The sequence below is a fragment of the Fulmarus glacialis genome, unplaced genomic scaffold (assembly GCF_000690835.1).
Source record: "Fulmarus glacialis isolate BGI_N327 unplaced genomic scaffold, ASM69083v1 scaffold61, whole genome shotgun sequence".
Lineage (NCBI taxonomy): Eukaryota > Metazoa > Chordata > Aves > Procellariiformes > Procellariidae > Fulmarus > Fulmarus glacialis.
Window position 1 is genome coordinate 6,033 of NW_009190636.1, and position 27,880 is coordinate 33,912.

General features: G+C 36.7%; 1 protein-coding gene across 1 annotated transcript; it reads right to left on the bottom strand.

Moving 5' to 3' along the window:
• Nucleotides 1-2,795: 2,795 nt before the first annotated feature.
• TTC39B (tetratricopeptide repeat domain 39B) lies at nucleotides 2,796-27,880 on the bottom strand. Its single transcript, XM_009585928.1, has 17 exons — nucleotides 27,783-27,880; nucleotides 25,187-25,318; nucleotides 23,197-23,273; nucleotides 22,013-22,080; nucleotides 19,948-20,012; nucleotides 19,676-19,781; nucleotides 18,255-18,320; nucleotides 16,481-16,589; nucleotides 15,542-15,609; nucleotides 15,395-15,454; nucleotides 14,923-15,084; nucleotides 13,779-13,870; nucleotides 13,336-13,456; nucleotides 11,089-11,200; nucleotides 7,640-7,757; nucleotides 4,191-4,307; nucleotides 2,796-3,135 (listed from the first exon to the last, which is right to left on the bottom strand). Exons 1-17 carry the CDS (start codon nucleotides 27,875-27,877, stop codon nucleotides 3,039-3,041), a joined length of 1,665 nt encoding a protein of 554 aa, XP_009584223.1. The 5' UTR covers nucleotides 27,878-27,880; the 3' UTR covers nucleotides 2,796-3,038.

Below are 27,880 nucleotides of genomic sequence, written 5' to 3' on the forward strand. Positions count from 1 at the left end.
TTCAAAGTTTCAGCACATTATTCAAAATTCCCATGGGACACGAGCAAGTGAGGTGAAGATTATGAAGAGCAGTAAGACTAAATCAGAGTTGTATTTAAGGCCCAGTACAGATACAGCAGGTAAAAAAAAAAGCCATAGACTTTTCATCCGAACTCTTAGCCACAAATCACTTAACTTAGATATAATGTACTAAATAATAGTGCATCAAAGATGCGTTGTTTTGGGGAAACATGCACTTCTTCCGCAGCATTTGGAAGACAAAGCATCTCTACAGCTCTACAGAGACCTACCTTAAATGAAGGGTTACAAATCACTCTCACACATTTGTATTTCCACTGTTAGTAAGTTGGAAAAAAGATCCAGAATAAAGTTAAGAATCTTGATGAATCGGGCTTTCTAATAAACAAGTTTGGAACAGCAGCACAGAAAAGGAGACAAGCTGTAAATAGTACTTACGCTGGACCTCAGGGCATCAAAACACGACAGAGGGTACTGCAAACTTGTGTTGATATGCCTGTTCTCTGCATGAGTGCAAAAAGGCTGATCCCAAAAGAGACGAAGTGTAACATACACAGGGCGTTAATATTGACTTTGGAAGGCTGAACCGAAGAAAACAAAGTTCTCTTTTACTCTCTCCATGGATAATGATACCGACTGCAGAAAAAAGTATACTGCTACGTGACACTTCGTACTAAACTTCCAAAAAATCAGCTTCTAAGGAAGCTCATTGTTTACTTTTTGTTAATTTTAATTTCAAATCACCCATAAAATACTAATTGTAAGACACTCCCCACAAAAACAAGAGATCAGAGACTACTTCATGCTCCACCCTGAGAGTCTGTAGTCCCAGTTCTAACTTCTGTAGAGTGAATTACTATTTGAAACACAAATTATGGAAGTTTTACCGGCAATTGTTTTCACCACCTTTCAGGAGAAAATGAAGTGGTACCATTTGATTGCTACAATCCAATAATCAGATTAAACCAAAATAATCCTAAACTGGACATGTAAATACCCGAAGAGGTACTAAAAGTATTGTCTGAAAATATAGTGTACAGAATTTTATTTTTGCTGCCTGCAGCTTATAATTACATATGTATAGATGGGCAAGTAATTAGAGAAGTCTGCTGGTAGCATATGCTAATCTCCGTTGACAAAGAGACAAATACCTTTTGTACTTCAGCTACAATCAATAGAATATATTTTAAAATAAGCACGCTGCATTTTTTCAGTGATTCAGTGTCACAGGTATCTAAGCTTCAAACCTACACGTGTATAATTTTATACAATAATTTAGTTACGCACTTACAATAGGCACAAATCCAAACCAGTGAAGACAACAGACTTTGGATCAAGTTTCCACTTTGAAAGACCCATTATGTTTATTTAGCTAATATTTTTAAACTCTTACTTCACCTGTAATGCCACTGTATTACAGATTTATATGCAATTAAATGACTCAGTTATTTATAAAGTCATAGAAGAAAGCTGTGCTCTCAGCCACCTGAGAAGAATAACTGTAGCATTTACACTATATTGACTGCTTAATTAGAAACTTTCAGTTACTTATTTACTGAAAACATGTTTTTCACCTATTTATTTTGTTCTGTTTTTTCTTGGGTGGGAGTTAAGGGCAGAGAATAATATACAGAAGCATAGTTACTATGAATTTATTGTGCAGAAGTAAATATACTGGCATTAATAAAATATGGAAATGGGCAAGTTTTGCAATAATTAGTGAAAAACAGTTATTGGGCATATACTTAAATAAAAATGAAGTATATTCTTATGTTTAAGAATAGACAGCTAGCAGAATCTGCACATATAATGAACTGGGAAACTCAAATTTGATACTGCTGTTCACATATTAATGTGAAAAGAAAAACACATGCACTTATAAATGTATGTCAATTTTACATGGTAGAAAGTAGAAAGTTGTGATTAGAGTATGCACATTTTCCTAACTCCAAGTTTAAAAGTGGATTCACTTTTTGATGCACAATCAACTTGCATTAATAAGAGTTATTCCCATTATTAGGAAAATAAATAAATTCTGCAAATTTTTATTTATTTTGGTTGGAATCCAAGAACAGAAAATACCAACAAGGGAGTTAGTCTTCAAAATATTAAAAGATTGCTTCCAAAAAGGAAAAGAACAATCCTTTCTCCAGATCCATGACAGGGAAGATGAGAAGCAATCAGTTTCAGTTGTGCCAACAATTATTTGGGGTAGACATCAGGAAAAATTTCCCGGTCTTTTCCCACTGGGAAAGACATCCTGTGTAAGTTACCAAATCTCTTTCAGTGCAAGTTTTTTTTCAAAAAACATGTTAAACAAATCTGTCAGAAAGGACATAAGACTTGATTCTGCTTTAGGGCCCTGCTTTTCTATGACTGAAAAATATCCCCTGTAACCACTTATTTTGAGTGAAATAGACCTGCAAAGACATTATACTTGTAGCCCTGCTTAACTTTATCTGACAGTGTAAAAATATTGCACTTCAGACAGGTTCACTTTGTTCCCAAAATGAAATTAAGTCAAAGATGATGAATTTTTCCCTCTGGAACACAGATTTCAGAATATGGTATGCCAATGTGGGTAAGGTTATCTGCAGATATTGCATTTTTGTTCCAGAGGCAAAAAGGTCTCAAGCATACCGCAGAAAATCAAACCTTCAAAAAAATGCAGAAATTATCACTAGTTCCACTGCATAACCAGCATCTGTTTTCGTATAAAAAAATAAAATGTTTGCATTAAACTTTATTGCACCATCAACTTTTTGTTAAAATATCCCCCATTCAAGTCAAATATTAAATTATTTTTATCAAACAAAATATAAGGTCTTCTTTAAAGTATCAAGTAGATAGAGTATATGCGCTATACAGAGAAAGAACAGTCTAAAGGAATGACATACATCAAATCAGAGATGACAGAAAACAATCATTAGGTTGTTTTTTTTCCATGATTAAAAAAAGATTGCAAAAAGATTGTGTAGGCTATTGAATGCATTATATGCATGAAAAGCATCCCTCCTCATTCAAGGTGTTGAAGCAGGTGACACCTTCAAGCTGTCAAGTGCTGCATGAATTCTGAAGTGCAACCTGGACTCCATAGAGTATTCTTTGTAGTTGTTTCTGTGAACAATAAAGTTATTTTAAGAAAAACATTTTTGGCCTGGATTTTTTCTCCTTCATACATGCACTGAAGTACCAAAATTAACAGCCTTTATTGCTTTAACTGAAGACAGAGGCTGATACACAGATGAGTTACAAGACGTTTAAAGCTACATCCACAAACTGAGCAGAGACTTATACCAGTACTAACAATTAAATGTCCTGATAAACTGAATCCATGTCTTAGCATCTCTTTCACTTATTTTGATCCTTTCAACAGCCCTCCCAATTACTGAAGCTCGCTATGAAAAGACAATCTAGAAGACTAAAGAAAAGAAAGGCTGTTAGCTGAAAGTGTATGTTCAGCTTCAAAACACAACTCAGCCAGAGTAATAAAAAAACACAGGGAAATCACATTATGTAATCCAAACAGGGGAGCAGCAAAAAACTACTATGTTTCTAAAAAAGGTTTTAGGAGATTGTTTCTAACTCACATTTACAAGACTATTGCATGATTGGTATACTTCTCTGACCACACAAGGGGCAAATTCTACCCCACACTACAATCTACAGAGGAAGTGAACATGCTGCTCTACAGTAAATTTAGCTCTCTACTGCTCTTCTGTGACAGGATGCAAAAGGAAAAAGGGAGGTGGTCAGAAGTGTACTGGCTTTTAACCTACTCCCACTAACACCTTTACTGCAAGCAGATGTAAGCCCCCCAGCTGCTCTCTGGGAGAGAGGCAGTATAGATCCTTTCTCTGGACTCTCCAGCTCCACCCCATGCATGCAGTGCAGCCTCAGCATCTTTGAAGTCTAAATGAAAAGGAGACATTTTCCCTTCATACTGTGTCTTGTTTGATATTGTCTACTGCACTGTGTCTGACGGACAGAGTTTCCTGAAACTGTAAAATTCAACTGCATCGGACAACTTTTCCAAGTCAAGAACACGGATTTATAATTACTTGTATTTTGCACAGAGACTGGCAGGCAGAAAAAACACGTCTTCATTGCTAAAGTTACTCAGTTATTCTTAATCTACAGGCTGATACAAATAAAAAAAAAAAACAACTTACTTTGCAGTTTCTATGTATCTTATTGCTTTTTCTCTCTCATCCTGTTGTTTGTACAGAAGGCCCAACTCATACAGGGTGAACGGCACCAAATAACTATCATATTTTATTTGCTTCTCACTAGAAAACCAGAAAAATACAGAAGTGTTTAATTACAACCTTTCCTCAAGTGACCAGTTAACTTTTAAATGCAATCACTGCCTGTAAAAATACATGGCCAGAGAAAACACTCTGGAACCTTTTTTACTGGTTAACTGTGCACATTAATTATACCTGTAAAGAGTGGATGTAACATACTACCAACATGACCTTCCAGGAGCAAAAATTTATTCTTTCCTACTTCCTATTTGTATTGTGGCATGAACACAATTTCAAGACTGGGACCCTATTGTGTGACACAGTTCAAGAAAAACCAACCATTCAAAAAGATTAAAATGAGATAAAAACAATAGGTTAGGCAAAGTAATACAAATACTTCGTTCGTACACGCAGATCCCCTTACTCTAGCTTGCCTGAACAAATCAGCAGAGAAGTAAGAAAATTCCACTTTTCCTCAATACAAGAAATTCTCAGAATCACTGTGGCTGGAAGGCATCTCTGGAGACCATCTAGTCCAATCCCCTGCTCAAAGTAAGGTCAACGGCAGCAACCTGTCCAGGACTGTGTCCACCTACGTTTCAAGTACCTCCAAGCATGGAGACTCCACAGTCTCTCTGGATAACCTGTGCCAGTGTTTGACCAACTTCACAATAAAAAAAAAAATTTCTCCTTATGTTTAAACAGTGTTTCCTGTACTTCAGTCTGTGCCCACTACCTCTCGTTCTGTCACTGGGCACCACTGAGAAGAATTTGTGTCTCTCTTTTTTTTTTTTTTTTTTTAAAAACACACTCCCTTCAGGCAACCCTTTCAGGTCTTCTCCCAGCTGAACACTCCCCGCTCTCTTGGCTTCTTCATATATGACAGATGCTTCAATCCTTTAATCATTTTTGTGGCCCTTTGTTAGACTTGTCCAGTATGTCCCTGTGTCTCTTATACTAGGACTAGATACAGTACTCCAGATATGGCCTCACCAGTGCTGAGAGGAGAGGAAGGACCACCACCCTCAACTTGCTGATGGCACTCTTCCTAATGCAATTCAGGACACTGTTAGCCACCTTCTTGCAAAGGCACACTGCTGGCTCATAGTCATCTTGGGGATGACCGTGATGCCCAGGATCCCCAGGGTGTTTTCTGACAACCTGCTCTCCAGCCAGTCAACCCCCAGCCTGTACTGATGCATGGGGTTATTTCTCCCCGCCCAGTGGTAGGGACTGGCAATTCCCTTTGTTGAACTTCACGAGGTTCCTGTCAGCTATTTCTCCAGCCTGTCCAGGTTGCTCTGAATGGCAGCACACCCATCTGCCTTATCAACCATTCCTCCCACTTTGTATCATCTGCACATTTGCTGAGGTTGCATTCTGTCCCATCATTCAGGTCCTTAATGAAGATGTTGAAAACTACTGGCCCTGGCATTGAACTCTGCATTATTCTACTGGTGACTGGCCTCCAGCTGACTTCATGCTGTTGATCACAGCCTTCTGAACCCAGCAGTTCAGCCAGTTTTCAATCCACTTCACTACCCACTTACCTGGGTTGAGAATTCATCAGTTTGTCTGTGATGATATTGCAGGAGACAGTGTCAAAATCCTTTCTAAACTCAAGATGAAGAACATCCACTGCCATCCCCTTATCTACTGTGCCAGTTATCTCATTATAGGAGACTATAAGGATGCTTAAGCATGATTTCCCCTTCATAAATCCATGCTGACTACTCCTGACCACCTTCACGCTTTTGGAAATGGTTTCCAGAATTATTTACTCCACCTTCCCAGGGGCTGATGAGGAGCTGACTGGCCTGCAGTTTCCCAGACCCTTCTTGTGCCCTTCTTGAAGATAGGGGTGACATTTGCTTTCTTCTGGTCCTCAGGAACCTCCCCTAATTGCCATGACCTTTCAAAAATAATGGAGTGTCACAATGACATTGGCCAGCTCCCTCAGCACTCATGTATATATGCCGAAGTCCTATATACTTAAGTATGTCCAGTTGCCATGGACAAATGCATGTCTAGTCTGTTCACACTTTTCCTAACCTGACCCTCCTTCCATCAAGGGTAATTCTGGCTTGTTCCAGACCTTCCCACAGGTTTCACGGATCTGGAACTCCTGAAAGTTGGTCTTGCCACTACAGAATAAGGTAAAGAAGGCATCGCATATCTTGGCCTTTCCTGTGTCTTTCACAATCAACCCTTCGATTCTTGTCTGGATAGAATAACATCAACCAATATTGCAAAACAAAAAAGTTCGCAACAAGCACTGGAAAAGCTCTCAACATTTGAGAGCCACGCTTCTAAAGAGGCACCTCATCCACCAAGACAAGCCTTGATGCACAGAAAAGCGTATCTTACAGCAGGGAGACTGCTTACATGATAAACAGTCTTAATGTACTGTAGCAGCCCAAGAAATGTAGAGAGCAAAGCTGACCAGAATGTAGATATTTAATTCATCAGAAAACTCCTCAACCTCCCCATGCAAAACATCCGCTTTATGAAGAGGTGTTGTCTGAAAATTTTTGAGATGTCTCAGCTCTAAAAGCCTCCACTGGGTCAACTACCTTTGGAGCAACATTTTCAGAAACAGCATTCCTTTAACTTGTAACCAATCAAAACCCACTGCCCTGTAACTTGCAAAGTGCTTGACTAAACTCACTTGGGATCTTAGAAGTGGCAAGAGAAGGTGAGATGGCAAGAAACTGATAACAAGCAATAGAATTATACATAACAAATTCTCCTTAATATTAATTTTTCTAAATAATTTATTAGAAAAAATGCATGTGTAAAAACTGCTTTTTCAGCCTAATTACTCTAAAAAGTTTACAACTACAATCAGTACATGACTCAATGTTATATAAAGAAAAGTTATTACAGTAGATACGGATCTGACACCTAAAGTATTTGATAAATCCATAACACAGGAAACTCAAGTTTTCAACTGAAACAAGTAACAACAACAATTTCTCCTCTACATAGAGAAGCATTAACTCCTGAAGTACTAAATCCTGAAAAAAAACCAGGAAATCCATGTGAATTATCTTTACTTACATTGATAGTTCTGCAAATACAAAAATACTAATTCCAAATGTATTTAGATAAATGCGTTACCTGTCAGTTTGATTTATTTGGTCTAAAATATCACATTTATATAAAGCTATATAATGTTAAATTGCTATAGAAAAATACTAGCAAAGTTTTGTGGTTCTCCAACTACTTTCAGAGGTATTTTAATTCCAGCTCCTTAATAGGATGTTGAAGTTTAATTATTCAAAATTCTAACATGATGGCTTCTACAGGAGTATCAGAAATTTCACACCAAGCTACAAAATACAAAGGTTAAAGTCTGTTTATGTTATTTTTACCTTTGAATTACTTTACTGAAACACAGTTCAGCTTGCATGAGTCTTCCCAAGTGTTTCAGGCAGAGGCCCTTCAGTAACTGCAACATGCACACATCATCCATATAGTATTCACTGCGATCTAAAAGTAAAGGTGAGATATCAAAAAATTTGAAGACATCATGAAAAGGAAAATTAGATTTTCAGTAGAGAATATGTATTCAGATTCAGGACGTTGCTTCTCAGATTTTATACCTCAAAACATACATCACCTTCAGGCACAATTTTAAATACTGTCTACTAAAGAAGATGTGTGCATAACACCTGTATCTTTCTCTTTAAAGATACAGGCTAAGAAGAAACAATAAGAAATTGAAACATCCAGATATTCCCCAGTCTTCTACAACTGGAAGTCAGTACAAAGCAGGCATAAACTGGCATCAGTTAAAGACTTCTGTACTTGTAACATTTAAAACAGGAAGCAAAACCTATAGTGAGACTGAAACCTCCTTCGCACTACATTATCCTAATAGCTTCCACTGTTGCAGAGTACTGGCAGACCTCCAGTAGTACCAGTAACATGAAAAGCAAAAGAACACACTAGGACTGTCCTGCAGAACTTTTTGGAAGCATTATTTGGCAGTACAAATTCAAGAAACCACGTTTATTAGTATTCCCATCATCTCTAACAATTAAGAAGTTTCACTAGTAGTGTATAACATTTGGAAAATTCAAGAAAGCTTTAAGTTCAATAGGACTAAAAATATCAGATGGAAGAGCTTTTGTGAAGCGATTCAGAAATATAACCTTAACAAGCGTGGTCCTTTTTTGTTGCCTTAGTTTATAGCATTTGCTGGGTACAGGGAAGGAAAAGAAAGGAAAGAAAACACATATGGATAGACAGATGGCAGCACATACATTAACAATTCAGGAAGCAAAACACGCTCCCTTCAGATCATGTTGTTTACAACTAATTACCAGCTCTCTAAGGTCACGTCAATTTTTTCTTAATAGTCTGCCAAAAAGATCCTACGTAAACAGTTCTGAAACATGCAAGACTAAAGCATCTTAGGATTCAGCGAAGCGCTTTGCCACTACATTTAGGTTTATTTCTGTCTGTGTTTAAACCCAGAAAGTCTTGATAGATAATAACTGACAGACTGCGCTTTTAGTGACAGGTAGAAGTGCAGTGGGTGAGTATTTTGCATTCCCTCTAGTCTGTTTTGCTAGGCTAAGGTATCGGATTCATGTGGCTGTTTCCTAAAGGACTCGTTCATTGAAATTACTGGGGGCAAGCACTCATGTCAGTAAAAGCTTGCCAGTCTTTAACAACTTCAACTAGTATCTCCCTGGTATTTCCCACAGGAAGAAAAGCTATTATACCAAAACACTGACAGTAAATGACAGTAAAGGCACAGGCCAACTTAATACAGACAACCTTGCAATAAATGTGGGAGAACCATCTTTCCGCAATCCTCTATACCAGAGGAAATATCATTATCAGGAAATATCATTACAGAACACACAAGAAATGAATTGTTCATGGAGTCACAAGTTCCTATTTTATATATTGGAGATGACACGGTGGAAAAATAAGATTTCCAGAAACCCTGAGGAAAAAAAAAAATTTCTAATGTCTTTCATCTGTTCCTTTTACCATCTCTATTTTCAGCTCTATACAACATAAAACCACTTTCAGTCCTTGACAGATTCCTTGCTGTGCCTGTTCACTTGAAGCACATGAAGTATCAACAGCCCTCTCTAAGAAGTCTCAACCCCTAAATGACCTTTGTGTATAATTAACACACTTTTTTACAGCACCTTAGCAGTCCTTTAAAGCTATCTAGTACTGACAGCTGCCTCTTAAAATAATATTGTATCCTTGCCACACTCTGCTAATAGCCTTAATCACTTTCTTTGGGTCTCAATTCAGCAGCAATTCTGGTAACCAGAGTCTTGAACTTGTCTGAGTCCGTATGTTTAAAAGCAAAGCAGGCTCACAGATGCAAAGTCCAGAACAAAACTACATTTGACTGTGGTTATTCCTAAACAAGATACAGAAAGCATAAAAAACAAACAGGCTTCCATATTACATCCTATTTGTAAACTGCATGTTTCCATAATAAAAATATACTGGGTTTATTTCTGCTTCTTTTATTTTGGTACCTTGTGCACCTCTGCTTTGGAATTTGACAGGAAATTTACTTCACTGTTACAACTGATCAGCACTTACAGTACAAGCCTTTGCATGATACAGCACTGGATTCCCAACAGCTTCTGCCAGAACCCTCCGCGCAGAACTCACGGGAACATTACCTTATTTGCAGATGTCTTGCATATTGCTACATTTTGGTTTTAATACAACAACAACAAAAAAAGGAAAAACACTTGAGATTTAGGAGGCACACTACTGATTCTGGAGAAATGTGAAGAATAGCATAAAAAAAAATTAAAGGACCGATTCAGTCTTGGCCTTGCAAGTAACCCTCGTTTAGTTTGTTATACCATCCAGATTTCACCACTATGCATTTCTTGTATGTCTTTGTATAACTTCTGATGCATCACCTCGGTTTATATGTAAATCATAATTAGATGTATTTTTACATTTCATAATTAATGTTTTAATCATGTGGCAAACCTAAATTTTACTAAATCGTTGGTAAGTGTGATTAAAATCTGGGTTCAATAGAAATTATTTTAGTGAATTACCATTAAAAAAAGTTTCATGTGTGAAAAGATGCTATTTATTATTCTAGAACAACTCCAAAGAGAAGTCTACTGAGAAGTTCACATGATAGATGAGAGCACCCATTTGATAAAACCTGATAAAGCCAGGTACTTCTGCAGTAAACCTGTTGTAATAATGGAACTTAAGTTCCTTTAGGAGTAAGTTATGGACTGATTCTCCAAACATTACCCTGAACATCTATGCTTCAAATACATCAAGATCTAAAACTATGGTCCAAGTTTATTTGTTAAAAATGTTTTACTTTACAACTAGCAAACATACTTTCTTTTTCCAGAAAGTAAAAAACCAGACTCATGTATAGTACTTCATTATTTCCTTTATACTTAATCATATTCTGTTCAGTATGTGTCCTCCGTAGTAAAGTTAAAGTGTGGTGTAAATTGCTTTAGAAAAAGTATTTTTCAGACATTTAAGAAATTAGCGGATTGCGCTCCAAGAACGCTCTCAGACACTGGAATGTCTTAGTAAGAATCCGTTAAATTCTAACTAATAACCTCACATCCTTGAGTTTTCTGTTTTCTTCTGCAGCATCAATCAAGCCAGATAAAGAACGTACTGAAGAACCACTGCTAACTTTCATGTGGCTCCAAAATTTCCATACTCAAGATTTAACAGAACATTGCCCAAGTCAACACTTACCTTACAGAACATTAGTAGACAGAAGCAAAGAAAAATGTCAGCATTTCTTACCAGCTTAATAATTCCATCTTAACTGATCACTTACTAGTTTCATTTTGTAGAGCAGTTTCTTCTTTTTCAATTGTGACCAGTAAGTTTTCAGTGAGGTCTGCTCTTTTGCCCACAATTGCAAAGCCATTCCAGACATACATCATTTCCTGAGGGGGAAGAGGGGGGAGAGACAAACTCATGGAATTGCATAAATAACTAAGTAAAGAGTATCCCTTGGAAGGTTGTTATGGAAATTTCGAGTACATAAAAATACTGCCTACAAAAACTTGTTTTAAACAATATGAAGGTTTCAAAGCCAAAACACTCACTGTTGAGAAGCTCATGAATAGAAGTATCTGTACGACTTCAAATAACCATCCACAATGAGAACAGGACACTCTGTCAGTTACGTGCAAGTTTACAAAGACAATCACATTTGCTGTAACTTTAGTTAAAATTTCATAAAAGTATCTATGCATAGGGGAGGTAAAATGACACTGAATATGTGTGGGCAAAGTTAAATCTGGGTTTCTAAGTTTTCAATGTTTTGACACCTTTTTAATGGATTCTACCATGTATTTTCAGAGATCTTTAAGAACAAAACTGAACAGATTTTACCGCATAATAGTTTACCATCACCCAGGTAACACATCAGCAAAACTGGGTATTCTAGGTTCAACTTGTGGCCTCTGCCATATGAACTAAAGAAGCAGCTGAAAGTAGTTACTTTCTACAGAATTATAGATAAATTTGTGTATTTGTGGGTATGTGCATGTATATACAGTATACGTATATGCGTGTGCACCCAAACACACACTTGTGCATCTTTATATATAGATGCTACAATCTATAGGCTGTTACCTTCTGTATGGAGCAACATTGGAAGTACATAAAACTTTCTGGAAAAAAATGTGTTTCCAGTACACGCATCCAACACATGCTTCCAATATAGTTCCTACAAAATCTTATTTAAAAAAAAAATCAAGGCAAATCCTGGCACAAAGCTTCCCAGATGCTTCAGTACAATAGTAAGCAATATGCTTGTTTTGATGCATTAAATATTATCACGTTGTAACACATAAAGAGAACGAGAGAATACAAATACAGAGTTCATGCTAAGCAATACGAAACTTTGCTGAGATCTTTACTCAATCATTGCAAACACAAGAGTATCATTTATTCTACTGTGTTTGAGTTGCAATTACATCTCTGAAATATGAAGCCTGATGTCATTCTGAAGCTGATACAATACATTGTTGAAATACTTCCGCTTATATTTGTGCTGCAACTGTGGGTTTTCAGAGGGAGAAAAAAACTGATTCTGTCGAAGTCTGAAATAGCATTATTGACACTATCAACTACATTATGCTAGATTCGTTTCAGTTCCGTAGTACTGTCTAATTTATGCTTACTGCAGTAATACCATACACTATGTTTATTTTTGCTTAACTCATGATGGAAAAATTCTTAAATTAAAAGATACTGGATTTGACAGCAAGACCAAAGATATATATTCACAACTGAATAGCACTGTGCTGTACAAGCCCAAGACCACCTTATTATTTAGCTGTTTATACGTAATTGACTATACAATGAATTTTAAAACTGACAGATTAATTTTCTTTTGACTCCTCTTTCTATATCAATGAGTTTCAACATAAGAAATTCCTTCTCAAATTATGTTTTTCATCTTCAGTTGTTGCTAAATTATGCATGTACAAAAATTTTAGCATACACATTTGCAAAGTATCATTGCTGTGCACACATAAACACACTGTGCACTGAAGTTAAAAGCATGGGAAATTACAAAAGCAATAGTAAGTATCATTACTTCTGCACATTTTACTCAGATTCAATACAAGAAAAAAAAAAAAACAAAACAAAACCAAAAACACCACTCTTCATTTTCACCAGAAGAACAGAAAGCACTTAAGTACTCCTTAACTTCCTAATGAGTCTGGAGGACAAGGACTGAAATCCTGCCAAACTAAAGAACATGAACACATATGCTAGAAACCCATGCAGGTTTCTAGCTGAAAGGTGACTTTCAGCCTCATGTGGCAACAGCAATCATTTGTTGTATGTTTGAACTTGCTGGCTCTGGTTTTGGACTGCTAGTAGTTGGTAGCATGATCCAGCCCCTAGTACATTTCACAAAAATCCCATTGCGTGAATGCAATAATTCTTCAATTAAACAAATGCAGACACATACTACTTGATAATATTATTCTTTCCCTGCATAATGAACTACACTTATTTCTTTTCTATTTGAAAAGGACGAAAAGAAAGCAAGCATAAATACCAGGGCAGGTAATATCAGCTTCACTGGTTGAGGACTTGCATAGCGTCGAGCTTTCCTTACTGCAAACTTCTCAGTTGGGATAGATTTTCCTGCAATTCTCTGTTTTAGACCATCCACTTGTCTACAAGGAGGGAAAATGGAGAACAGAAGTTGCTTTATGTAATTTTTACTTCATTTTATTTCATTTGGTAAGATTTGCTGTTTGCCTCTGAAGTATAACATCTTAAATTTGATGTTTCACACCACTTATACCGCAGTTGTAGGACATATGTTTGCTGGTAAAACAAGCATTTTAAATATTCTGATGCTGAAAGCAAAGAGAAAAACTGAAAACTTGATGGGTATAAGTAGGAAGTAAGTCACACAAGACAAAGATACTCAAGTCAAAAACTTTTATATGGGGAAAAAAAGACTGCACATGTAGTTGCTTTATAAATGTTTACCTGAATAAAGAGACAATGTCCTCACCAGTCCTCTTCAAATCATCCTCTGGAAGCATACATAGAATTGCTGCTTTCTGGAACACATATATTGCCTGTTTAAAAAAGAAACAACAACATATTAGCACATCTCATTTGCTATGTTCAGTCAATACACTAAGGGCTCAAATCCCTCACCGCACTTGCTGCAGCAAAGTTTTCCAGTAATTCTCAGGCAGGTGGAACTACAGAAGTTTAGCACTTCCTTTGTCACACAATTTATGCTATATTTTAATATTCTAAGCAAGTTAGTCAGAATGCTAAAGGTGTCTCCTGCAAAGAACAGAACAATTTATTATGCAAATCACTGATAAAGAGATGATGTTAAATGACACAACTATTCTGAAGTCCATTACTGTTATTATGTGATCTGTTATGTGTAGAGACATGCCTGAAAAACACAGAAGAAAATATCTGAGTACAGATTCAAGGAAAGTTCAATAACTGGACTTTGCAGAGAAAAACACAAACATCCATAATTCAATTCAAGACATTTGGACTCCACGTTGAAAATATTATTCTCCTTTTTTGTCAAGAATTGGATGTATCCCCTTTTCCACTAAGCATAATAAAACAATAACCTAGAAAGGAACAGCCAAAAATGATGTATCAAAAATTATTTGCACATTGTGCTTGGTTCATACTTTGAGAAACATTTTTACAAGGAAAAGGTAGGTACCCCAACTTTTCTCATGAGACCCTGTCTCCAGCAGCCTCCTCATTTCATGTTGCAAACCATCTACTGAGTAGGCATGCTCTTGTCTGTTTATAATTAGCTAACAAACACAGTTTCTTCAACCAAGTTTTATTAGTGAGTGTTAGAACTTGACTTGAGATCAAGTTAACAGTTTTCCTCTCCCTCTTCTTTCTCACAATTCTGGTAAGTACCTCTGGTTTTAGAGGGGCTGAAGTGTTAGTTATGGCTCTGGTGCTTCAGAATGTGAAATAAAATTTCCTCCTTAACTGCCCAGTTAAATCTACCATTTTGTGCCTTTGCTTATGGGTTTCAGAATAAAGCAAAAATTACACTTATTGTGCGAATTGAAATGCAAATTTAACTGTGGAGAGGCTACTGGTATATCGTAACAACGTCCACCTGCCCATTTACCTTAGACCACCTGCTCTCTTTGCTGAGCAGGTCTGCATACCGATATGCTTGAAGCCAGTTCTGCTGGAAGGTGTAGCACCACATCAGTTCCCAGTAACAGAGATGATGAATCTGTTTCCACTCTTGCTGGGCTGCTATGCATTCTTGGAACCTCAACTGTGCCTACGATGTAGTTAAGTAAAAATGATGAAAATTGGCTCAATTACAGCTCCACATGAGAGCCATGTCTAATTACAGAGCATATTCTTTCCTAGCATGCAAGTGGAGAACACCTGACTAGTAAAAAGAGATAAAATTCCATTTCAGTCTCACTTAGAGAGAGAGATGGAATCAATATTGACACCGAACATGAACAGAGATAAGAGCATAATTATCAGTGCAACTAAAATAAGTTACTTAGATGAATTAGATATTTTTTCCCCAAGTTGAACACTGAACAAATAAAAACCTTAAAAAGAAAAAATTGATTTACCTGTTCAAAATTTCCTTTCAGTATATCTATTCTGGCAGCATAAAAAAGAATAATGGAACCCTTGAAAGGAGATGAGAAAAATACCCAGTTACTATTTTAAGCTTAAGGAAGCACATTGTTGTTATAAAATTTGTTGTGAATACACACATTTGGAAATTTCTGGAGGTAGGGTTTGAGGAGACTGTCTGCTTCCTGGAGGTTGGCTTCCCCTGTACCTAGAAAACATAACAAACCAACCTCAATGTACTTAAAAAAATGAGTTTCATAGATTAAGATTTTAGTTTCCAAATCGTATTATGGCTTGAATAGATTAATGTATGACTGCTTTTATGCAAAAGTAGGATTATTTCACCACATTGTGTTTCTATAAAAATGAATTCTCGTCCTGAAGGTACTAGGTGCTTTTAAGATAGTAAGTGTCTGTAAGTAGAAACAGAACAGAATATATGAATATTTCTTAAACTGTTCCATTATAGATCCTAGTTATATTTTTAAATCCCTTTAATTGCTTTATCAAGTCAGGAAAACATTCCTCAGCTGCCTCCTTTCTTAATTTTGAGCTCAGTAATGAAGAACAGGTGATACTGAAAGAAATGAAGTTCTCCTTAATTTCCTGATGAGCCTGAGGGACAAGGACTAAAATACTTCCAAACTAAAGAACATGAAAATATGTGCCAAAGATGCATACGGAATTAATGGTGACTTTTTAGCCCCACGTGGCAAAAGCAATTAATTCTCCACTTTTGAACTTCCGAGTAAGTTTGGGAGTACAGACTTCTTTCTGGAGATAGTTTTCACAATATCTGATGTTAATTTATGGATAAGGACTTGTCTGAACTTAAAAGTGTTTTGTGATATTTTGCTGTTGCATGTTGAGACAGCCCTGCAAATGGAACAAGATGTATCTACCCTCACTGTTTCTGCAGACATAACTTTGTCAGAGATACTTGTTTCACATCATAATTAAGCATACAGCAATCTCCTGTTACAAAGCTAATTGGCCACAATTTCAAAATTAAGTTCAAAAAAATCACAATATCTAGCATAATGTGTAGCATAACTGAACAGCCACACAGTAGGTCTCACCAAGGATTAAGGAGACGTAAGTATGATAAACCAACAGGGTGAAAGTACACAGAATGGCCCTCAAACTGCTGCCAGATGCGCCTTCCCGTAGTTGACAGAGGCCCAACTCCTAAGAAACATCACAAACACATGCATAATTAACTATCAGTATACAGGGTTACTATTAATACTTTCTGGCTCCCCCAAATCCAGTTTTCCTTTCAGATATAAATATTGTGTAATTCAGCATTTTGTTATCTCAGATTCCATACAACCTTCTACCAAAACAGTTCTGCCACAGCTGATAGCACTCAGCAAGGAGAAGATTAAGCTAACACTGAATAAAATTACCCATGCATCTCAGTGCTCTGGTGAAATGGGAACACCACACAGACCATGCAGACACACAGGTCTACATCCCTTCCCCACTATTTTCTGCTTATGAGCCTTTCAGAGTAACGTCTTCAAATCTACGTTCAGTGAGAAGTTCTCTCAACTGTTCCAATGCTACTTGTCGGCAAGAGTCTTCCTTCACAGAAATCCCTGGTTACCCTCAATTTTCTTCCATAAAGTCAGCCACTGTTTTGAGGTTCTGATCAAAATATTAGCTCTGCTAACACACCAACTTCTGGACGCTGTTTCCAGAAGCTACAATGGAATTTCTGTGCATTGAGAAAAGGAATCCAGATTCATGAAGACTTATTCAGCTCTTAACACATGAAACTTCTTCCCATCTTCTCCAGTTTCTGCCCATTACATGACAGACTGACTGCCTGCGGGATTGTTAAGACTAACTCAGAGCTTCCTTGCTCAAGAGCAGTGGCTTTTCAGAAACATATCAGATTTTAACAGTTTTGCCTCAAAACAAATATTAACTTGACAGGAGTTTTATTGCATAGCAACTTGATGAGTTATAGGAGAATCAAGCACCATACAAAAAAAATGTGCTGATACTCCAAAATTGATTGTTCTTTTCCTTTCAGTTTTTATTGCCTTTTCAGTCAGGGCAAAAATGTGTATTTATGGAAGAGCTTCAGCACGAACCAGGTCTTTCACAAGAACAAACAGAATAAACAAGTCTCTACTGAAGTCTAATTTTACATAAGCAGAACCACATTTGTGGACAAACTAACAGCAATAAGACCATATGGTGACTCTTTGTCTCATTATAATAACTTGAAGTTTTGTTATGTATAATTCTGTGGCTTGCTTTGTTTGGTTTGTTGTGGGGGTTTTTTTTAATTTTTTATGGGTGCCAAAAGCAGTTTTAAAGGGCTGTAAGATACTTACAAAACAAGGCTAGGTTTACAAAAACAAAATTATGACTACAAACACTTTCCTCATCCATGAGAAAAATATGTACTGAGATTCCACAGTGACATATGATATTCAGAAATTCCTTCTACCCAAAGAAATGGCTGGGATTGTGGGTGGAAAAATGTAGAACTCTGACTCTCCTCTCAATTACTGGTATGAGGAACATTAATTTCTGATTGTATAGGCTAGAAAAGAAAGCTGATATCCCCTCTAAGGATCAGCAAAAGGAAAGGAAATTGCAATTTGAAAACCCCCTCTGAAGCAGACTGGTCATTTCCCATGGTTGTTCAAGATCAGGGTATCACCGTATGTGCTTTCATACCTGCATCATTTAGCCCACTTATCTTTTTAACAACACTAAAATACAGATAAGCAATACAGATCATTATACTTTTAGTATGAAATATATGACATTAAATCCATCCAGTCTTTATCTGAGAAAAGACTAATTTGAAAAAACAAATATCAGGTCCAATACCCTATTGCCAGAAAATCCAATAAATTCTAGAAGTCGGAGGATCCTTCCTGGTAAAAGCGACAGCATCTGAAACACATTTCAAACAAAAATAAGATAAATAAAAACTTATATACATTTTAAAAAAAAAAAGTAAAACCACTATAAACTTGAGCCAAAAATGCCAGCTACCATGTTAAATGCCATTACACATTAGTGAAAAAGTAAAACACAAAAGAACTCAAAAATAGACATGCATGTATACAATCAGTCTGCAGCTTCAGGGAAACTCAGACTTCTGATGATCATTCAGCATGGAAACATCGAGACAGAGTCCAGCTGATCAGAATTGTTCAAAACTTGTGGGTCATTTGGATGAAAGTACTATCTATTTTGGTAGTACTTACAATCTACAATTGTCATCTTTCTTTACTCCCAATCAAATGACAACGAAAGTTCTACTTGTTCCTACTGTGGGAGCACTGAATTAGCAGACCAGCAAGCACACTTCTTTTAGAAATACTAGTTGTTATCATCCTTTAGCCTTCTATCACATGCACTTCTTGTTCTCCTTGTAACTACATTCTCCACATCCTACACAACAGAAAACTTACAAAGATCACAACGACCTTTTCAACAAGCATTACAAGAAGGTCTATTTGAAGGTCAGTTTTTGAAAGCTCCATTCTCCCTAATACACTCTGCCCAGCAGAGACTTTTTCTGTTAAGCTTCCTACTGAGGAGACTTGATGAAGAATAGCAGAAGTCAAGAGCACTTATGGACACAGACATCTACCAGTTGCTTGGGTTTAAAAACTGACAGGTGCAGACAGACCTGAGTTTCTTCTGACCATACTCAAAACTGGCCAGCTCCAGTCTGGAATGATACAGAAATTAACACACCAGCAGAAATCAACTCTCCCCATTGCCATGACGAATGTGAAAAGGCAACTGTAGTAAATTGTAAAGAAAAACGCTAGTTGATGTACCCAGTTTTCTTTTGCACAAACTCGGTAAACTACTGCTCATTCTTCTGAATTTGTAATTATCTATGCCAATCTACAGTATGCCACTGAAGCAAAAGAATGGTACACATGAGGGTGTTACAATAAAAGCGGTCACTCTGGCTATCCTGTAACCAACAGCATAAGCATCTTAAAAATTCCTGCTACACAGGTAAATGTAGCTGCTTTTCCTCTTAAGAAACACATACATAAATTAGTCCAAGAGAATTAAACACAATTCAGAATAAATTAGTAGAAAGATCTTAGAAGGCATGTATGCAAAAAGCTGCTGCTGTTTTCATATTGCATAAAACCTTCAAAGCTTGTATATCCATTTTACAAATGTGTAATTTTGAAAACAGGATTACAGTACTGCATCTGCAAAGAAAGAAACCTACAGAATAATCCCAATGGCCTTTCTGTATTCTGAAAAGGTCGTACCAAGTTGAATGCTCCAATTCCAAGTTTTACTCCTCCTTCAAACTGGTAATAAGTTTCATTTTTGCTTTTGTTCCCCTGAGTCATCTGTAGCACCTGATGACATTCTCTTTTGATGCAGGAAAAAAAGAAGGGAAGGAGAAACATGACTTAATTATTATACTTCGTATAATTTCTATGATTGCTATGAAAATATTTATTTTTATTTTGGAGGCATTAATGCAACTGCACCTGCTTATACCAACATTGAATCTAAGCGTTTTCTAACGGCTTACTTGTATATTTGGTAACTTGTCCTAATTTTGAGGCCACCTTTAATAAAGTTGATCATATTTTCATCCTGGAAGAAGAAAATTTAATTGTACAAAAATGTGCATTCGGCTATTACATATAACACATACATAAAAATATTCCAGCTATATTTAAATTTATTTATAACTTAACCATCATTGGAAATACTAAAAATGTTTTTCAGTTATCTCTAAGACTGAAAATAACACTTGCTTTAAGTTGCCAGGGAAATATTTCTCTGGTGCATGTTACAAATTTTAAAACTTAAGAGGGGGGTGAAAAAAAGTCAGAGTTACTTTTAACAGAATTTCCAATGCATATAAACGAAACAAGAAAGCTCTCCACCAGATGGTGCTGTAGGAACTCTTTAGAAAGTTTTGAAATGCCGATTCTGACACACACCAGCGAGCCCAGGACCTGGCAGAAGACAAACTAAAGAATCCCCTGAACAGATGAATTCCCATCGCTGACCAACAGTAACCACATGTAGTACCCAATGTATGTGCTTATTAATCTCTAGAAAAATCAAAGTAAAGCCACAATGTACTAGGCATCAAAAATAAATTCCTGAAAAGCAAGATGGTTAACAGTTCAACAGGGCAGATTTTTTTCTCTTAAAATTCACACAGAAGGGGAACATGTGCAGGCATTTCAGAAAGGCACATTTAAATATTCAGGGACAGCATACATGATGTGGAAAATGAAAAAGCACCAAAAAAGCCTCAGAATCATCAACCAAAGGAAATTCTGGCTTCCATAAAAGAGTCATAATTTCAAAAGACCTCAATTGTTTTGTCTGCAAGACTGAACACCCAAACGCAAGTGTTTTAGTACAAGCATTCTTGCTACCTCTTTCTAATGAATGGTTACATTTTCTTTATCCTCATCATCCTCAGAAGAATCAAGGTCAGTCAAGGATGAAAAATATGGGGCATCACAGCAATCAGCAGAGCAGGGTATTATAGTCAACAGCAATGGATCTCTGACATGATGGATAGCGAGGTGCTGCTTTAGAGAAAGTATACCCCTAAGGTTTTTTTCATTTTGTACAGTCCTAAACTCACCTCCTTCAACGACTGTTTAAACATTCTCTTCATGCTTAAAAAACCCCACCCACAACACAAAAAAGAGGGTTGCTTCATTTGGTTACTAAAGGAGAAAGTCAGTTATAGAAAAGACTGACATTCCATTAATAATACTTCCTGACACTTCTGGCTAAAGTACTGTATTAAGTGGTTTATAAAGCTTTGCAAAATTAACTTTTTAGGTCCATCTGATCTTAGTATTTTTGTGCCTTGCTTCTTCTTCATAATTTATACCTGAAGGGATTATCTAAAATACATTCATTAAACATGTGTAAAACTCTCACATACATAAAAAAGTATAACTAACAACAACTGTTTTCAGGAATCAAATCTCAAATCAAATTTGAAAACATTGTAGCATGAAGCCCCTGAACCACAAGCTAAACAAGAAGCACCAGACAGTATTAAACAGCAGATCTTTGTGAACTGAATTATTACCTCAGCAACGCTAAGGCATGCTCATTTTATAATCATTCATTACTATATTGTTCCTGACACCCTGTCAAAAGTAAATGAAGAGTGATACTGAATTGGAGACAAGTACGTATCGGTTGAAGTTTTTTTAGTTGGGAAACACACTATCCTTTTCTTGCGAAAAAAGACTTGCACTTTCAAACAAGACATTTCCTCATACTTGAACATCTTTTTAAACAAGTGCTGCACACTGTCAGATGTGATGCAAGTCATTTAAACATACCATCTATATAACAATGCAATATACCTCAGGTTTTTGGTTCCAGTGTATCAACATCATCTTTGGTTATTCATACAAACAAAGAGGGGATTTTGCTGGGTAGCACAGGATTTACCGTACTTTCTATCACTGCCATGAAATAACATTCATTCACTAGGAAAAAGTTTGGGGTTTAAATACCATAACTATTGTGGGAACAATGTTTTACAAGTACTAACATCCTTCCATTAAACTGCTACACAGAGATACAAAAACCACAGTTGACTTTACCTGTACGAAGGTGAGAGCTGCTTTCTGTAGTAAGCATTCAGCATAGCAGATTTCAGCATGCATTTCCTCTATATAAGAAAGAAAAGTTATTTACTGTCAGCAAAGATACTGTTAATATTCTCTTCTCTGGATCAACGGAACAAATAAAACGCTGTCAAGAAAAGAAAAAAAGCAAGATTCTGCTGTTGCTGTTTTGGTAACTGCTGAATAATAGCTGAAACGCACAAATCCTAATTTCACTTCTGCCTCAGACAAAATCTTTGATCTTGCCAGAGCTGACTTCAGCCTAGGGCAAAAGCTACTTGTCATCTCCTGTACTTTCCATTGATCCTAATTTTAAGTATCAGCCTACAGCAACTAGGTCTTCCAACCCTCCTTCCATGTCTTAGAAAAAACTTTTACAGATGAATAGTAACACTCACTGTGGCTCAGGCTTTTCTTAAGTCCGGTAAGACCTCACAAACACGTTTTCACCAAGTCATGCTCAACAAACCAAAAGCCCCAGGCAGACTTTCTGCCCTTATGCAGCACTAAAGTACATTTGACTTAACACACATGACACGAGTTACTCTGCACCCATGCTGCAAGACCAACCACGTGCACAAGGCTGCTGTATGTACAGTGCACACATCCAGTATTACAGGGCATTCTTTTGTGTCAGATTAGGAAAAAATGCATATTTGATTCTGCTCGAATCAGAAATAGGAGAGCAGCATTTTCAGAACCATGAACAACGTACTGATACTATTTCCCAAAACACCTTAAGGCAAAACAGGCAAGCACAAAACTTGCTCATATATTCAGATTCCAATACTACTATTGATAAGGACGTATTCCACAGCAACAATGATTCTTAAACTTCTGGGAGCTGTCTTAAGTTTAAAAAAAAAAAAAAAAAAAAAGGAAATTTCTCATCAGTCCTATAATGTGTTGTGAAAGGCATTCCTTTCTTAATTCATGCATGCTCGGAGCCAAAAAAAATTAGGCTGAATCCCCCATTTTGAGAAGCTTTGCATTCAAATGCAAAAAACCATCATACATGTCATTTGTTTGTTTGCTTTTTACTGTAAGACACTAGTCAAGTTACAAAGTTAAGCATATTCGTACACATATTCGTACATACTGGTAGGGTGTTTTTGAGCTTTTTTCACTTTGTTATTTTAGTTGTATTATAAACCACTTACCTTCACTCAACTGATCCACTGACTGTTTAGAAACTAGATTGGACAAGGATTCCACCACTGTGCTTCTTTTCCTGAATCTAAATCAGTTGTACGTGGAAGAAAAGAAACCCACACAGCATGAGCAACATTTCAACACAAACTTGAACTTAATTAGTTATAATTCTTAATCATTCCCAGCCATAATTTATAGACATTCTTAGTAAAGTGATGATTTGCCAATAGTTGTAATTCTTTGAGTCGTCTAATCATGGCACCGGTATGCATCTAGGCTCAGAAGCCTATCCAACCTTGATGTTCCAAGCATGCATTTAATCTACTTTAAGTGTACAATAGCTTCCACCCCACTTCCACCCACCAGCTGCAGAGGTCTCTCTGATGCTGGGCAAGCCACATGAACTGGACTTCAAAGTTTTATGAATTACTTTTTTCCATTTCTTAAACTTACACTCAGAATTGGAATGAAAAAATCAAAAGGAGCTCTGTTTTCAATATAAATGAAAATATAAATACTTCTGTATTTTATGGTGTTTTATGCTAGATATATGCCAACACAGTCACATATTTTACTTTCAACAGATCTCAACTGTCCATGTTATAAATTGCTAGCTTATTTTAGTACAGCATTCCAGAAACAAATTCATTACTATCTACAAACTCAGCTTTATGAAGAAGCTAAAGAAACAATTCTACATTCAGAAAAGGAATGTACTTTGTAAGCCAGGAAGTCATTAATTATAAATACTGAGCATTAGCTTATCGTTTGTTTACACTGTTCTGCACATGGGAAAGCACAGGATCCTGACGACAAGATTATGACACTATGGGTTAATATAATGCATACAAAAAAAAAAAAAAAAAAAAGGTCAATTAAGGCACATGCAGTTCCGGCAATTCTTCACCTTTGAGTGTTTGATTGCCTTCATCTTGCATTTTTATGAGTTTTGTGACAGACTAGACCAGAGCACTTTTGCATAAAAGTTCGTATCCTGCAGAGATGGAGGCCCCTATTGAAACTATCTGAAGTACAAAGAGGTACCTAATTTTCAGTCATACTAAACAACATAGTTCAGATGAAACTGTGAATCGATAGCACACCTGAAAAAGAGGCAGAAACTCCTGACCCTTTATTTTCTTCAGGTAGTATCTGGTAATTTTGTCCCATTTCCTTTTCTTTTGTTTGTCATTGCTAAGGAGTTGATGTTAAATGTCTAAACTAACACATTTGGTTGTTATTTCTTTGGAGCCCATTCATGATAAATTATGGCCTAACCAAAACGATGAATAACCAGCACAGTAGAATAAAGCACTCATTTCTGGTTTTGTCAGAGCCTTGTTAAGCACTTTGGCTTTGACAACCCATTTTCTAAGTTTTTTTTAATTAAAAAAAATAAAGGTCACTAATAACTTCTATTTTCTATTCTATTTCATTGTTGTTCCAAGCAAGACCAGAAGCAAAAGGTTCAGATCATTCTTGATAGCAATAATAGCCCTTTAATTTTAAGGTTACATTTGTAACAATAATAAAAAAATCGTTTTGATTTTAGAAGAAACCTTAGTACAAGCTTAATCCTATTAGACTACCGGGTCCACCTTTGAAAACAACTTTTAAAAAAAAAGAACATTTTCATGATGAAAGGGAAAATTCAAAATATGGAGCTTTAAAATTGTTGATCCCCATGGAAAACAGTCACAGGTTGAAATAGCTCGGGCAGTTCAATTAGGTGGTGTCAGTTTATGTGTAGGTCTACATAGCCAACCAACCATTTAACTAACTTTAGAGGCTATACATGCCCAGACCCAACAAGTCTGTTGCTTCCACAATACTAGGAAACATATCTTTACCAATAATAATTGGATAGTGAGACTTACTCCACCTTTCCAAATTTAGATCACTATCATACCGAAAATAGCCTGCTTTGCAGGCTGGGATATCTTACAACGAACACTTAGTGGACTGAGTACCTCATAAATGTTCATTGCTTGGGCTTACCTTTGGCAGGTTTGCAAAGCTTCCTTCATTGTAGCAATTCCCATTTGTATATCCTGCTGTTCAAAGGTCATAGCAGCTTGCATAACTAAAATAGTGCTGTACCCAAGGGCATGGTACATACTATCTTTAGACCTAGGGCAAACATAAATCTTGTGCATTTAAGCAAAACTTTAAATTACAATACAAAATTAAATGCCGAGACACTTGCATTAATTCGTGAAAAGACAGCAGAATGAAGCAGGAAAGTGATGGACATGACAGCATAACCTAGCAAGTATCATCTTCCACTGGGTGCTACATGTCTGCCTCCTCAGAATACTGTCGCAGCAAGTTCCAGAAAATATCCAAACTGGGTTACACAAACATTTCCACTTAATTATATCCCATTTATAGTCTGCTGGTGTATCTACTTAATTTAGCTAATTAATCCTTGACATAAATACTCGTTCGTCTGCTTTCGCCTAACATAAGAAGTAAGGACATCCTTATAACATTACTACTTGATCCAAAGACACAAAAATCTGCATTTGTGTCATAGAAAAGTCAGTATACACATGCTCAGTCCTGTATAAAAGGATACATTGAACCAGCCTGGCTTTCACAACGTAATTACACAATTTAAAAAAAAAAAAGTTGTTGGGAAGTGGCCACGGGAGGTCATATACTCAAACCTACTAGGTGCCGCAGCACTACTGCCAATATTACGTCAGGCAAACTCAGGTTTTGCCTAATCAAGTTTCAAGAGGTTCAAGAAAATGAAGACTGCATACCCGTCTGGTCACCTCTCTGCTACTGTACTATCAATATACTTTTTCCTAATATCCAGTTTGAACTTCCTAAGCCTCAGCTTGTGGTGACTGCCTCTTGTTTTACCATCTGCCACTATGGAGAAGGATGTCTCTCTCTTTGCAACTTCCCCTCAATAGCTCCAGACCACTATTAGATTAACACCCAAGTCTCCTTTTTGCCAAACTAAAACAAACCCAGCTCTCATGATCTTGATCAGTCATATGTTCTAGTCTTCTAGCCATGCTGGTAGCCCTCAGTTAGATCCTCTCCAGTTTCCTCAAAATTTTTTCTTCCCCCTACATCAAGGAGCCACCTGCCCAATGTAGTTTTGAAGACTACAAAAAGTCTTCAGCTGCATCAAGATAGACCCTTGGGCTAAGTGTTTATTCCTTAAATATATCAACATTTTCCCTAAAATTTTTACATTATTTAAGGACTTAAGTTTAACTTTCATTAAAAGGCTATTTTTCAGTAAAACAATTGGGCTTTTTCTTTTTTAAAGGTGGCTTTTTGCTTTCTTGCTAGGCTAGGTCCTGCTTTGCAGATTAGCTGAATATGCTATATAACAAGCTCAAAGTCTATTAGCTGCCAGGGACTCAAAACATCAAAACCAAGGAGTTCAGAATATTTTTTTTCTTCGTAGCAAACATCAGCTAAAATAAATACTTCACTGTAAAAACCCTAGTTTTTTGTTTTACAACACAAGATGAAATACATATATGAAACATACAAAAAACATTTGGGTTATGTGTGTGTGTGTATTTAGTAATACACACATGCACAATCCTTGCATGTAGGACTTAGTATTTTGCAATACTACCCAAAAATAGTTTTAGCACACACAAGTGTAGGTGGATCTACTCAAAGCATTGCACAATGCTCAGAGAAGAGAGCTTGGGTGTAAGTATAGCTAATTTGAAAAAGGTGTTACTCCTGCCTACCTCCTCTACACTTGAGCTCTCCACACCACTAAAAGCAAACACTGATAGCTGTGTCATCCTCCCAAGGTTTCATTTAATGGTGTTCTTCCACCTGTCCATACTACTGACCTAACACCAACCCATCATTCTTAATCCAGTCTTACTATGACCAAACTGCAGAGCGAGAACTTTACCTTGCTCAGTGAGATTCCTCTCACTGACAGATCCCTCAACGTCATACGCATCTTTGAGAGACAGATAGGAGAACAGTGAACGGGATTCAGATCCCAGTCCTAAAGAACAGCCTCCCAGATTGCCTCCCCATGCAGTCATAGGTAAGCTAGGTTTATCCTATGAACCTTTTGGTATTCTTTAGTTTCCTACATCTGCACTGCCACCAGGCTTTTTTTCTCAGTGGAGCAAAGGCAACAGGGTAACAGGCAGAATTAGTCCGAAGATCAAAAGGTGGGCTTTAAGAGTAAACACTACTGTGACTCAAATGTAATTTAAAAAGCAACAAAAAGAGTATTCTGGTGTTCTGTTCCAGCTTTGTTGTCTTGTCAAAAGCAGTTCCATTGTACAAATTCTCTGATCAAAGATACATTGGACAAGGTCTTGCTCCCCTGCTTCTCCCCTCTGCATGAAGAAAGACAGCTTGAATGATAAACTCTAACAGAACAATTCAGTGCTTCATTCCCAGGTTTTGCTATGGTCTTATGAAGAAAAAAGTGCACTGCTAAAACCCAAAAATACTGAGAAATGCTTTTGGACAAAACAGAATAAATGAAAACTACCATCTTCAGAGGCCTTAAATTAATCTTCAGCTACCAGATAGCATACTTTATACTATCTGTTTACCGTAACTTCAGCAAATAACAGGAGCTCACCATGGACGAAGTAGTTCCAGGGCTTCAGAGAACTTATTGTTTAGAAATAAGTTCAGTGCCATTGAACATTCTTCTAGAGCACACTTGAGATCCATCTT

What these genes read in the sequence shown, in the direction of transcription:
- TTC39B (XM_009585928.1), bottom strand. Translation starts at nt 27,877, where the DNA reads ATGGATCTCAAGTGTGCTCTAGAAGAATGTTCAATGGCACTGAACTTA. An exon ending in TTGGATTTTCTGGCAATAGG is followed by an intron (nt 16,590 to 18,254) that starts GTATTGGACCTG and finishes GATGTTTCTTAG; the next exon opens with GAGTTGGGCCTCTGTCAACT. An exon ending in AGATACATAGAAACTGCAAA is followed by an intron (nt 3,136 to 4,190) that starts GTAAGTTGTTTT and finishes TATTGTTCACAG; the next exon opens with AAACAACTACAAAGAATACT.